The 14,083-nt window shown below is 40.5% G+C and overlaps 1 protein-coding gene across 6 annotated transcripts; it reads right to left on the reverse strand.

Moving 5' to 3' along the window:
* Positions 1 to 1,039: 1,039 nt before the first annotated feature.
* On the reverse strand, positions 1,040 to 13,871 carry shda (Src homology 2 domain containing transforming protein D, a). 6 transcript variants are annotated; one of them, XM_017302627.1, is made up of 14 exons: positions 13,654 to 13,871; positions 12,384 to 12,633; positions 12,084 to 12,185; positions 11,706 to 11,868; positions 11,199 to 11,453; positions 10,947 to 11,121; positions 10,536 to 10,655; positions 6,746 to 8,988; positions 3,919 to 4,009; positions 3,779 to 3,840; positions 3,626 to 3,683; positions 3,204 to 3,330; positions 1,491 to 1,650; positions 1,040 to 1,403 (listed from the first exon to the last, which is right to left on the reverse strand). In XM_017302627.1, exons 2-8 carry the CDS (start codon positions 12,627 to 12,629, stop codon positions 8,802 to 8,804), a joined length of 1,248 nt encoding a protein of 415 aa, XP_017158116.1. In that variant the 5' UTR covers positions 12,630 to 12,633; positions 13,654 to 13,871; the 3' UTR covers positions 1,040 to 1,403; positions 1,491 to 1,650; positions 3,204 to 3,330; positions 3,626 to 3,683; positions 3,779 to 3,840; positions 3,919 to 4,009; positions 6,746 to 8,801. The 6 variants fall into 6 exon arrangements, with proteins under 6 accessions (XP_017158116.1, XP_017158115.1, XP_017158118.1 ...); XM_017302626.1 differs by having other exon boundaries at positions 3,626 to 3,686; XM_017302629.1 differs by lacking the exon at positions 3,626 to 3,683 and having other exon boundaries at positions 3,748 to 3,840; positions 3,919 to 3,994.
* Between the last annotated feature and the right edge of the window lie 212 nt (positions 13,872 to 14,083).

Below are 14,083 nucleotides of genomic sequence, written 5' to 3' on the forward strand. Positions count from 1 at the left end.
TAGAGTCACATTTGCTCAGTCGCAAATGTGCACACATTCATACACCTACATGCAGACCGGTAAGTAACGTGGGATTAAATAGATTTCCCTTCAAATGGTTCTTCTTGTACTTTCATTTGCAGGAGATCAGACAGGAGAAAAGGAGGGAAGAAGACATGCAGCAAAGGTCCCAGAGTTGGGAATTGAACCCAGGACCACTTCATCAAAGACTAACAGGCTCTGTATATAGAGAGTCTGATCTATTGATCAGTATATAATTATAGTATAGAGTATTTGTAGTATAGAGGTATACTTCTGTACTACGCAACCAGTTATTGAGGTCATCAGTTTTCCACATGAGGCCAGTCCGGCTTGCATATCTTTTTCACCTGATAAATGAAATCGTAATTTGACATTTTTTTCCTATTACTCAGTTTATTCTCATCTGTTTTTAAAAGTTGTTTGAAAATCTGATATATTTAAAATGCAACAAAATCAAATTATTTGCATATTAATTAAGCTAAGTTTTTTTTTATTTTTTGGGGGGGAGTACCAATTTTAACTGCACTAAAGTATTTTGAAAAAGGTAAAACATGGATTAAAATAGCATGATGACGCAATGGGTAAATAACTGCATCATCCGTGAACCATAGTTGCAGCTATCCTAGCTATTTATTTATTTAAATGGAAAAAAAAAGACATGGTCCCAATATTAACCTTTGAAAAACACCCAAACAGACTTTATAAAAAAAAAATCAAGATGTACAAGATCAAAGGGTGTCGATATATATACAAAAAGCACAGTAAATCTTTCTCTTTTTTTTCCATAGCAATAATGACGTTGTTTGTAACAGATGTGATGGCAGTTATTGTGCTGTGTCAAAAAAAACCTTGTTTGTAACAAACTTAATATAAAGTACTTAACCTATAGATTTAAAATATTTTAGCTGTAACTAAACATCTTCACATACGGTGATGACTGACTTTAAGACAACACACTGTAAAACTGTTAACAGACTCGATGAGCTCGGATTCAACCCACAAAAAACACAAAGATTAATTACTGAGGCAATAGGCAGAGCTGCCACATTTACTGCTGTTTGGGATGAAATGATCTCAGCGAGGCGTTTGGTGATGAAACTAAGAACAACGAACACCTCTCTAGGGACTACGTGCGGTAGATGCCTTTGGAGTGCATTTTCGAGGCACAGGTACAGCGAGCTGTAATGTCCGAGGAGAGGGGCTACCACAGAGAGCTGCATGGCTAACAACAAAAGGGTCATATCCGTCATACACATCTTTCCGTATTTTGGGGAAGGACAGTTCAAGGATTCTCTTGGAGGGAAAGAAACTTTTGGCTGCTGGGGAAACTGGCCGGCGTGCTGAGCGTTTTCTCTTATGCAACGGATGCTCTGCCTTTGGAACTATAAAGACAAATGCAATCAGGCAACAGACAGAGCAAAGGCAACATCTTGATCAAAAAACATTGTAGGAAAGTAACTTACACTCACCCGCTAGCATACTTAGATGACTTAGATGGGCTGAGATCAAATGGGTCATAAGTCGAGGTTCAGATATGTGGCTAGGGTCATTTTCAGCATTCCGCTTCTTTGGCTGGGCGAGCTTGCAAGTTCGGGGGGAGGCCACTGCTGTCAGTGACGCTCTACTCACCTACAGAAAACACAACACAGAGAGAGTAGATCTGGTAGGATCGTAAAATGTTATCGCCTGACTCTGCCCCCGATTCTCTTAAGGAGGGACAGTAAAGCTTGTCAGAGTCGGTGGGAGGATGGATGGAGCTAAATACAGGGTGTAGTACAAAACAGGGTGAAGTAACGTAATTACAGCCACTACCGTAGTACCTATGAATAACATTTGTATTTGAGACAATTTAAATGTTATTAAGTTGATAACTACAATAGCCAAAATCATAAACATTAGTCAAATAATATCGTTATTGGGCATCATTGGCGCAGATTTAAAACACAATAACTGAGGTGGATAATGTAATGCTAAATAAATGGTCCATTTCTTGGAAGAAAAATACTTTTTTGCAGTTACGGGTGTTTCAATGAGTATTACATACAGTCATTCAAACTTAAGTACTCTCTCTGTAAATATGTTTGTCAGACCCATTTAGAGAATTATCTGTTGTACTATTCACTTGAAACGGTTTTAAATAACGCAGCAATGTGAAGTCATAATTTTAGATAATGCGATCCTTTATTTACTACATGTTGTTCATTCAAAATTTTTGCTACATCATTAGTTAGGGATTATATAATTGGTTATATTACATTTAAAATGGCCAAAAATATGACACTTATAGCTGTTATTAGTGGTTGCTACGAAGGTCATTCTGTTAGAGTTTTTGAAAAGTGCGAGACTCAAGTGGAGGTTTGTCTTCTAGCAGGATAAGACCCCAAACCTATTGGTATAGAGTGAGTATCCTTTTTGGGATACTCACTCTATACCAGTGAGTATCCCACTGGTACTGACTACCCCACTGCAATACCAGTGGGATACTCAAGCCCACTGGTATTTCAGTGGGCTTGAGCATGAAGCCCACTGCAATACCAGATGACTAAAACTCAGATCCTGAAGATGGTATGTATCGTTAAACTCTTCCTGTTGTTTTACAGCATCATATTTATTAATGAATGCAAGTATCTGAACTGATCAAACAATTGTTTGTCACTCTTTCCATCATCTTCTGCCTGTATGACATTGGCTTATAGAGGTAAAAGACTCATCTCTCAACTATATGAAACTATGCAGTTAAGCGCACAAGAGATCCCAAAGCATTTTCAGACCAGTGTATATGTAAATAGCTACTTCAGTGAGATCTAGGTTTATATCCAGGATTTATTTCAGCAGGAGGGTGCATGAAAACTCTTCATTTCTATACTTTTCCATCTTGTATAGGAACCACGGACTCTTAAGGACTTTTCCCATATTGACAAAAAAAAAAACTAAGGACACTTAATCATTGGTAATGAGGATTCAGAAACAAAACTTTTAGATCTGTTGGTTCAGGAGGAAACCAAACAGAAGAAATCAGAATCACGTGTGTCCACAAGTGTAAAATTTAGTGTACAGATGCTCTTTAGGCTTGATGTTCAGACCTTTCTTAGCGAGTGATAAGTAGAAAAGAGGCACAATAGGCTACCTCTGGTCTTGTCACGAGTACAGCAGTGTTTAGACATGTACACGTTGCTACTCACAGGTGATGGTAGAGGGAGTTCAGCCTGCCACCCCGTTGCAAAGGGCCGAGGTTGAGCAAGTTCACATACTCGTTCAGATGGGAAGGCATGGAGAGCCCATGGACTGATCTTCGATGTGGGAGTAAGCCTAAAAGAAAGGAAAGAAAGAAACACTTTAATCTAGTCATAGTAATATAAAAATGTACGAGGCAAAATGAAAGGTAGGCTGACTGGGTGAGACATACAGATTTACTTTCCATTATTTGTTTATAGTAACTGTTTGATATGCATAATAGGTTATGAAAGATGTTTAGCAACCGCATATTTTTCAAAATGAGAGATAGGAAAGGTTAAGACATAGATAGTACATTGGAGTGCATTTACATGGTAAAAAAACAGAAATCAGAAGAAGTCAGCTTCATTCTTCAAACTGCTATATTTACCGGATTTGAGAGAAGTAAGTTCGAGTTCTGGTCAAGTCTGCCCAAGTAGGGGCCAACTCTACTAGAAGCAGGAAAAAACAAAAACAATGCTGTATTATCACAAAGAAATTCTAATTTCATACCCAAAAAATGGGGCGATAATAGAAACCCTACGGGGTGGGATGGTGGCTTCTGACTTCGGAGGTGGTTTTTTTTCGAGCCACTGAGCAGTTTGACTGAAAAACCAGAGGAGGCTCATTAAAAAACAAGAGAGAAACTGAACATTATCAGCTTTTGATGTTAATTATTCTTACCGGTCCAGATATTTGAAATGGTCGGACGTACGACGAGATGGTGGCTGAATTTCAGTTCCCATGACAGCAGTGTTGGCTGATGACACACACACTTTGGAAAAATTGTCAAGACACATACGTTCCTAATATTCTAAACACACAATTCAATGCATTTAATTGGCATTTTACAGGATAAGACAACATGAAGCAGTGAGAGCCTAGTCACTAAGTGGAAGGAAGCTGATACATGGTTTTCAAAACCTTTTACAAAACTAAATCTAAAAAAAATATGCATTATTAACTTATGTTCAGATCCATTTGATTTGGCAAGCCCAAATAAAATCCAGTGCAACCTTTTGCCTTCTGATACCACGCACAGTAGTTACTACGGTTAAACTTAATGTAATTTGTTCTCAGACAGGTCCATGCTAAAAGCAGAGGTAGTTTAGAAACAATATTCAAAGATTTTGAACATTGTCAATTCATGCAGTTAGCGCTGTTGCCCCGCAGCAAGAAGATCTGGGGGTCTTTCTTCATGGAGTTCGCATGTTTCCTCTGTGTTTGCTTGAGTTTTTTCCTGGTACTCTGACCACATGTCTGCCTCATTAATTGGCTCCTCTAAAATTGCCTTCAGGTGTGAGTCACCCTGTCCAGAGTTTTCCCAGCCTCATGCTCAAAGACAGATGGAGATAGTCACCAGCCTCAACGCAAGATTGCATGGGTAAGATGGTAATGGAAAGAAAGAGTCTGACAAAAAGTTGGGTGAGTAAGGACAAAAATAAAACCAGAAGATTTCTGAAGAAATTTGAAGGGGGCCTGTCAAAGTGTGCGTCACTCTGACTCAAATCATGCGTCTTAATTAATAGTCAGGTCCAACAGGCTTCAGCTTTGGGTAAACAGCTTAAAATAACATAGTTAGTCTCTCTCTTTGTCAAATGAAAATGCCAAGAATGAGCTATAAAGCAAACGTTAGTTAAAGTACTGTCACTAGCACGGGCTATCATTAGCATGTTGTGCACCAGTACAATGCAAGCAGCAGTGTAAAGGCTAACATTAGCTACAATGCTAAATATAGTCGATAGTGTAAACAATTTACAACCATGGTGGTTGAATATTGTCACGTGTGTAAAAACAGAAGCAATAAAGCAGTAAAGAGAAGTTTTCACTACATTCTGCAAAGATGAGCAAATTTTGCTGATAAGCATCAAACATCAAACACTGGCTGGCAAATATCCAGAGGAAATACATGCCATCTAACACAGCACGGGTTTACTCTGATTGCTTTATTATCCATATGGATAGTGATATATTAATAATTATAAAAAGTAATATGTTTTATTAATAAAGCCTTTTACGCCTTGACATTTCAAAGGGTTACAACAGTCTAAAAACAAAACAAGGAATTACAATGGACAAAAATAAAAACATAAATAAATGAAAGAGGTTTAAAAAATAAACGTCTAAGTGAACCAAAAATGTGGCTAAAAAGAAATGTCTTAAAATAGTCCGTGGACTCTGGCACCCTCAGAGTGTCAGGAAGGGCATTCCATAGATGTGGAGTGGTAGCGCAGAGGGCCTCAGTTTGGTTTCAGGTATGTGGAGAAGGTTTCAGACGGTGGAGTGGTGCAAGCAAGCTGTGCTTTGAGGGTTAAGCAGTGCTTTGAGATAGGTGGGGGCATTGCTGTAGATTAATCGGTGTGTGAGGAGGGAAATGCTGTAGTCAATTGTGGTGGAAACGGGAAGCCAGTGGCAGTGGAGGTTTGAGGTCATCTCTGTACACACTCATCAGCATCCTAGCTGCAAAGTGCTGGATGTACTGGAGCCTCTGCAGAGTCTTTCTAATAAACCCTATGAGAAGTGTGTGTCCAGTCTGGAGGAGACAAAGGTGTGGAGCAGTTTTTTTTGGCTCCTGAGGGGGAGAAAATGGGATGGGTTTTGGAAATGGTGAAAGAAGGGAGTCTCGCAGAGGTAGTTGACATGAGATTCAAAAGTGAGCTGTGGATCCAGTTTTACACTAAGATTTGTGACTACAGATGAAAGAGGAATATTGGAACCAGAAAAGAAGATGCTGGTTATGGATTATGATTGGATCTGATAAGGAGAGCCCACAAGGATGGCTTCAGTTTTGGAGCTGATGAGTTGGAGAAGGCTGTGCTCCAGCCAGACCTTTATTTCCTCCAAACAAGGGTTGAGTTTAGATTAGGTTTCTGGTGATGAATAAGGCTGGGCTGCAACTGTGGTAGAAAGTATTAAACATAAACATAAATTGTAGATGTGCAGATATTTTTTTCTGGCTGCAACAACTGTGTTTGAACAAAAAAGCCTAACTTACATTCAGTTACTGCTCATTTATGTCACATGATTTTAAACTGTACAAGTTTATTTGATTTGATTTGATTTAATTTATTATAGCTTTATCACGTTATTTTTATGCTTTCTCTCCCATTTGCCGTTTCTGGCAATTAAACTTACAATCTGCGCAATAGAGAGAGTCTTTCGGGACACGGATCAACTTCACGTTCTTAAAATACAACCACACATCATCATTCCCGATTAAAGCTTCGTCGGTAAACACAAATGACTAGTTGACTATTTTCATAAGACGTGCTTTTGCTAGACACTGAATTAGTTCTCCCGAAGCGCAGAAAAAGCCTTTAAAAAATTACGTTTTGTCAATGCTCCTGCTATGTAGCGCTCTTTACCGTTTGCCTACCAAGTTGGCGCATTTCTGGAGTAACTTACTTCCGGTTCGGGCTTGTGGGAACTATCTACTCTAGATTTTATTTGGAAAGTCTAAAGTGGTTGTCAGTTTAGTCTGGTCAAATGTCAGGAGTCATGCGGAGCTTACCTCCTTCTCTCTTCTGCCAGCTTGCCTCTAGGCGGCGTAATCGTGCCAAGCTAAGGTCTCCATTACTACGAACACTGGCTGCCCTGGTCAGCACTCTGTTGGTATGGTAACAAACCCCACTGCTCTGAGTATGACACACAGGTTCCGGATGGAATTCTAGAGCTAGCTAATCTGACTCAAGAAAAGCAGTCCGAAGAACATCTTCCCGTTCAGGAATACTACAGTGGTATCGGAACCATTTTCGAAGCTTGGTCGATGACCGTCTGTCTTCTTCGATTGTGTCGTGATTCTTTTCAGTGCCTCATTCACAGTGAAATTAGCACGTTGGTGTGCGAATTCAAGGAATGCGCATGAAAATGCTCAAAGCACCCAGGTTGCAAACAACACATTGGATGCAGATATATGTAGTTTAGTCTGCAGGCTGGATCATTGCATGTTGATATTTTTGGCTGTAGGAGAATGCTGAGGAGGAAGTTGCTACCACCAAGCAGAAAACTAGAACATGCAGGATGCCGGCCCTCCAGGGCCAACTTTGGACACCGCTGCCTTAGACACCGGTCTGCGTTTCAACGGTGATGGGATGGCACTGGTTCTGTTGAGCGTGTCTGGATGGAACCCTCATTTATTAGCACACAAGCTACAGATGCCTTGAAATGCAAGTGATTCATTTACCTTCTCCAAGAAGTGAAAAAACACGTAAGTATGATGTCAAGATGAAGACCTGGCTCTGATGATCAATGCATTCTTGACCTCAGGTATCTGAGGTACATGATTCCATAATTACTGGAAATGTCTTCACTTTCTGATCCGTTAAGGAAATAATTTATTTTCTTTTTTGGAATGCATACAGGTTTGTAATCCGTAGGTTCCAGTTATTTCATGTCCTTCCAACACCTTGATTTTATCTCAGTGATCAAAGGGTCTTCATCATCCTCATCTCCGCTGTTACTATTGCTACCATTGACCAGTAACGTATAAAAACTTTACTTCTTAATGGTAACAATGGACATCAAGTTAAGAACTAAGATATGCCAGTTTATTTTTGAGTCAAAATATTTGCTGGAAATGTTGCATATTGTAGATCTATAGTCAAGAGTACTGATATCAATACCTGTCAAAATATTGCCACTGGTGCATGCCGTCCACTTCAGTGGACAGGTGATCAGTAGTAATGGCCTGTGGTGGAAAGCCAACACTGCACATTACCTTGAACAAACCTTGACTTATGATTTCCCTCAATTAACATTTAATTTGCAGTCATTACAACACGTGTCAGGTTTTTGAAAGTTAAATAACGTATATTTGCTATTGGAAAAAAAACACAAAACAAAAAAACAGCACAAAGTGGAAAACAGAACACCTTTATTTTGAGCTTACATTTAGAGTCGTATAAAATAGCACAGTAAATAACCTACCAAAGTTTCTTTGATAATCAGGACCACAAAGCCATCTTTCTGTATAACACTGTAGTAAATACTCTCTAAGCTAGTATTGCAGGAGTTTGTTGTCAAGGTAACGTGACACAGCAACATGATGAAACGAGAACACTGCAGGGTGCATGGCTGCAACACTGCAGGACATTCACAAGCCTCTGAAAACCCGAGTCCAAGGAAGCAAAGGAAGGCCAGGCTGACTGGTGTAGTGTGTGTGGGTCATTTAGTAACAGATACTTCAAGGGCAATAATAAGCGTTGTTTGCTGTCTGTGGTTTTAATAACCTGGCTATCTAGTGAAAACCACATGAGAGTAACGGGAGAAAAACAAAAAAAATGTATGGTTTATTGGCACAAACTAAAGTATATCCTTTGACTGCATGAAGGCAATACACAGATCGAAGAATGGTAAATCAATTCCGCCATCTTAAAACACTTTAAAACGCCCTTCTTGATATTAAAACAAATATTTTATGCCAACACACTGAAAACATGGCACCAAGCAACTTCTTCAGGGCAGCGTTTGGAGGGTCGCAGTGGAAAAATGTGAAGACGTAATCTGTAAATATTGAGTAGACTTTGCTTTCAGTAGCACCAGGCGGAACGGCATTGTGTGCGTCAGCGTCAGAGGGTCTGCACAATGACGGGGTACAGCAGGGACATGTGCTCGGCTCCCCTGATGGGCAGTTTGTGTGTGGTGTAGTAGTGGATGACCTCGGGGATGGTGCAGAAAGGAGGACTGTTTTCACCGAGAACGTAGCGGCCGTCTGCGAACTGGGTGAACTTCATGTGCATGAAGCCTTTACAACTCCTGACAGGAAGACGAAACAACACAGGTGATTAATTCCACTCAGACTTTTGTTTTCAAGCCTTCGTTTCTGTTAATTGTGATGGTTTTCTGCTTACAGCTAATGAGAAGCTGACATTTAAGGTTAACCCTTGGGTCTGCACACACACTCACAAACTACTATGCGGTGCACAATGTAGACAGCTTTCCTCTTCACACTTTGATTTTTAAGACCTGAAGGTCATTAGAGTACAACGCCCTAAATGTCTAATTTGAAGTTTTATTGTCCAATCTAAAAAGTGAACATATTTGGAAATGATTGAAATGACATAAATAAAAATAAAAGTTGACTACAAGTAATGCAACCTATACATTTATCCATAACCTTTCATGTAAATATAACCCTGCCAAATAACTATACCTTCTCACGGTACTTAGAAAAGATTAGGAGCAGCTCCAAGGCTGAGGGTGAATTATTTCACAACAGCTGCCCTCATGTTGACTGACTGAGAGTCTTTATGAAGACCTTCAGAGAGAAATGTGGATGGGAAAGGAAACATAAAATAGGCAGCAGGTTCTCATTTGTTAGAAACTTCTCATCTCACACTAAAATTGTGCAAAACAAAACAAAAAAAAAAGAGCCCATTCCAAGGCTCACAACTCTGATCACAAAAGAAAAAAAAAAAAAAACGCGCCTGTAAAAATGAAACGGATTTCTTCTTTGTACAAAAACAGCAGTCTTCCAGAACCAGAGCTGCTTTGTGTAAAGGGATGACATGTTAGCCACAGGTGTGACAACTTGTTAGCAGCTTCTGTTTATGTTGCTAACAGGGAGCCCCAGGCTGCCTCTGATGAGGCTAGGTATGAAAGGCACCAGAAAACTTCTCGACAATCAAAAACTCAAAAGTTGTCTCCTCAAAGCATTTCTCTGAGACTGGCACGGCTCCATCATTGGTGAGGAAATGTTGATGAAAATTTTAGTTAATAAAATTGGTTTGATAAAACCTTTATCACCACCCAAGCATTTTGTAATTTAGTTTTGAGTCGAGGGTAGAGTTTGTGTTGGCTCTCCATCAAGTATTTTCTTTTTTGGGGGTGTTCTCTATCCAAGTTTGCACATGCAGTTTTATTTGTGACTCTGCTTTACATTTCTGCTTGGCAATATCTGCAGTTTAAATAGAAAACAGCCGTTTTGGTTACAGTTTTATTATGTGGCGGTCCATTTGTTTAAAAAAAAAATTAGATGGACGTGATATTTACAGACTTTTGAAACTTTTTACATAATGCTCCGTTAGTAGAAGAACAGGTGAAGCAAAAAATTACAGAAGAGTAAAAACTGCCTGAAGGTTTAAATCAAACATGATCTTACAAGCAGCAACCTTAATCGTACGATGAAGGAATTCCCCCGTCGGCAGCTTCCAACAACAAAACAAGGTCGCAGTGGTTATAAAACATTATGATAATGTGTGTTTCTGTGCTTTCATTAAATGTACGAGTAGAGAACGACTGAAACTGGACAAATGCGAGACATAAACTGTGAACCGGGCTAGAAATTAGGGCCGAATGTCTACCTGAGTGATAAAGAGTAGTCGTTCTGGCAGGTCTGGCTTTTCCGAACCAGGTAGGAACTCTCTTTACACAGAGTCAACAGAGACTCTGCCTCTGAGCGGCTCAGAGCGCCGTGATACCACCTGCAGGCAACCACAAGGAAAAAAAACACACCACGTGTAACTTCTTTTTTTTTTTGTTAGTAAAGACATATCTAAAGGCAGACCTTTAAGACACTGCATAAGTTGGATTGTTTTTACATGGCTGATAAAAGTCTGACATCTCTCTTTACACATTATTACACTATTATTTTCCTTCCTTTGTGGCCTTAATCCTCCTTCGTAGTATACAGTCATTTAGATCTGCTATGTGAAAACAGAAATTCACATCAAACACCGTCACCGTCATTAGCACAGATGCAGATTTCCTCTTACACTTGCTTCTCCAGAGGCAGAGACGGATCCACCCTCTCACCCAGCAGAGGAGGCGTGTCGCCAACAAGCCGCAGAGTTGTGGCATCGCACGCGGACGACGCAGAGCCCGTCTTGGCATACCTCGTGTGCTCCGGCTGAGCTCGGGAGCGCTCCCTTTCTGCTCCTTCGAACTGAACTGCAGCCGCGCAGAAAGCAAAGCGTGTTAACCTCCTTACTGAATAGATTTCCCGTCCTTGGATCGCCCGGGTTTACCTGCTAGAGCTTTAGAGATGTTGTCTTTCTTCCACTCCCATGGCTGGTCGTACTCATCAGCCGGCCGCTCGTCGTCCTGAGGCAGCCGGCTCTCCCTGCTGTCCATCAGGGCCGCTCCAGTGTCGCTTTTCTGCTGCTGCTGAGCTGGTGGAGCAGCTCGATGCTGATGGCGGCTCTTTTCCTCATAAGGGTTATCGTATAACTGGCCACCGTCTCCGCTCGGGCTCCTGTTTGTCATTGGCGTGTGTTGCAGATCTAAACAGTAAACAGACAGATACAATGAAAAACCCCTTGAAGTTCGTCACGTAGCAAAAATCGTCAGTCAGCTTGAATCCCTGACGGTACAAAACCTAAAACTAGCTTTTTTTTACAAACGTTCAGTAGGTTTTTGGAAAATCTTACGTTAGGATCGAAATCCTTCGAAAAGGTCTAATATGGCAAGAGCACAGCATGCTATCGTTTGCCTTTTTTGCATTATTTCAGCCCATGCGAGTCTCATTACTAAACCTGCAATGATCCGCTGGGCTTCGAATGGCTCCATGTAGCTGCAGCAGTCTGTCGGTGCAGATTTGAGCTCCCAGTTCGGTCGGCCTCTCGGGTTTGGACGGGCATCAAAGGGATCAGAGTAATCCGTTTCACCATCTGATGCTGCCGGGGCGGAAGGAATCACCTTTGCGGGGAGCCGGTCCAAAAAAAAAAAAAAATAGCATGTGAAAACATAAAGGGAGTTTATGTTGAGTTAAGAAAGGCAATGAGAGGAGACGTGGAAATGAGTGCAAATCGAAATAAAGGTCTGTGAGAAAGAGGTGAAGGGAGAAAATGTACAAAATATATATATATATATATATATATATATACATCAAACATTAAAAATATAATGCTTACAGGTTCTTCGTGAACAGTGACTGGACTGAGAGGAATTTTACAGCGGCCAAACTCCTGAGAGTCCACTTTAATTAGTCTGTGTTTTGGAGACACAACTTTCACCTGAATGTGAATGAAAATAATTCAAAGAGACTAAATAACCAAACAGATTGCTGACAGAGAAAAAAAACAAAACAACAAAAAAAACGGTGAACGCAAATAAATAAAACCTCAGGATGCATGACCGAAAGCAACAATTTAAGATGTGATGTGTTCAGAAAGGATTAGACTGAGCCGAGCGTCAAGGCTGCGGTTTCGTACCTCCACACCGTCAGACACCACAGAGCCAAACGCAGGGAAGGAGGGGAGGCTCACAGTTGTGCTGCAAGAGCCAAAGCCCCCATTCTGATGCTCCTTCTCCAAGTGTTGGTAGGGGTCCTCAAAGTCCAGCTCCTTCTGAGCTCTGTAGGCCCTCAATATCTCACTCTCAGTGTAATCTGGCCTCGGTGGCTGAGGAGGATCACGCCTGCTGCCAAGGTTTAGGTAGTCCTTGAGCCACTTTGCCATGGATCTGAGGAAAACAGTGCAATGATACAGTCATAACTCTGAAATATTTGGACAGTGGCTCGTTGCTGGTAAAGTTCTCTCTTTCTCCTGAAGCTGGTTTAAACATCCAAGGGTTGAATAACAGACCACTGTGGTTTTATGAGAAAGTCGACAATGTGATAGTTCAGTAATTTACATTGCATGCATCACTGAAACCCAGTAAAGCAGGGTCAGGTTAAAACAAAATCTCAATCTGACACACGGCGCTGGCAGCATTATGCTGTTGGGATGATTTTCTTCATCAAGGACAGCAAAACAAATGAACAAATTAATCTTTAACACTGCTACCCCAAACAGAGAAGCATTTGTGGATCTAACAGTGACGCTTTCTGGATGTTTTGGAGATGAGGCGTTCATATCTGGAGCTGAAGTCGACGGTCTTCCTTAAACATCTTTAGGAGTGGAGCAGAAAAAGAGAAAAGTCTGGAGCAATAAAGCCTGAACTGCTGCTGCTATAACCAAGATATGAAGACGTGATAGTAAATATGCAGGTTGTTTTTAAAAGAGTATTTATTTTATTATCTGCAGGTGGATAAATCACATCACATAAGTGTGTGTGGTGCAACTTGGTGCAATATATTGATAACTATAGCAAGACGCAGAACCATGATAGTAGTTAATACAGTAGTAACTACACTTTTAATAAAAAATTAAATAAAAATAAAAACTCAATAGGTCAATAATAAAATATAACCTTTTAGTCTTCATTGCTTTCCGGTCAAGCTTAATCAAATAGCTGCCTTCAATTACTTGAATAACATCAGCCAGCTAACTCAGCTACCGAGCTAGAAAGCGTCTAGGTTTCGAGCCAACAATTTCCTCCCCGGATATTATCGTCAAGATAAAAAGCAGAAAAAAAAATGTTTTTTACCTCTGAAATATTAATTGCTAAATAAATGAGCGACGCAGCTCAAGAGCATCCCTCAGTAAACACGGAGAAGCTAAGTTAGCTTAAGCTAAAATAATAATAAAAAAAAAAACTCACTCTCTTTCTTTGGACCGACGGTTCCTCCCGCTCCGGTTATCATCAGGGAGTTTTCATCAATGTTGTCTCTCCTAAAAAATAAGACATTCTGGAAGAAAAACCGATTTATAGCCGACTGGTTTATAGTCGGCTGGTGTTAGCTGGAGCTTTCCAGAGCGTGGAGCAGGCTGGACTGACCCCGGGACAACATTGACTGGCACGGCTGTCTGCCGTCGAGGGCACGGAGGTGGGATGTTGGGATATTTTTAGTGCCGTAAATTTAAAGAAACAGATTTATTTCTGAGCAACCATTTTCTCACGTATAAAGGAGCTATGTTTAAGAAATGTATCTCTTTAGTTTTAAATAGGTCTGTAGGATCTGGAGTAGATTATACCAGAAATCTTTCAACAGTCCATTGTGGTGCCATATTTGAGAAAAAAAACCCCTACG

Source organism: Poecilia reticulata, linkage group LG22 (genome assembly GCF_000633615.1).
Source record: "Poecilia reticulata strain Guanapo linkage group LG22, Guppy_female_1.0+MT, whole genome shotgun sequence".
Classification (NCBI taxonomy): Eukaryota; Metazoa; Chordata; class Actinopteri; order Cyprinodontiformes; family Poeciliidae; genus Poecilia; species Poecilia reticulata.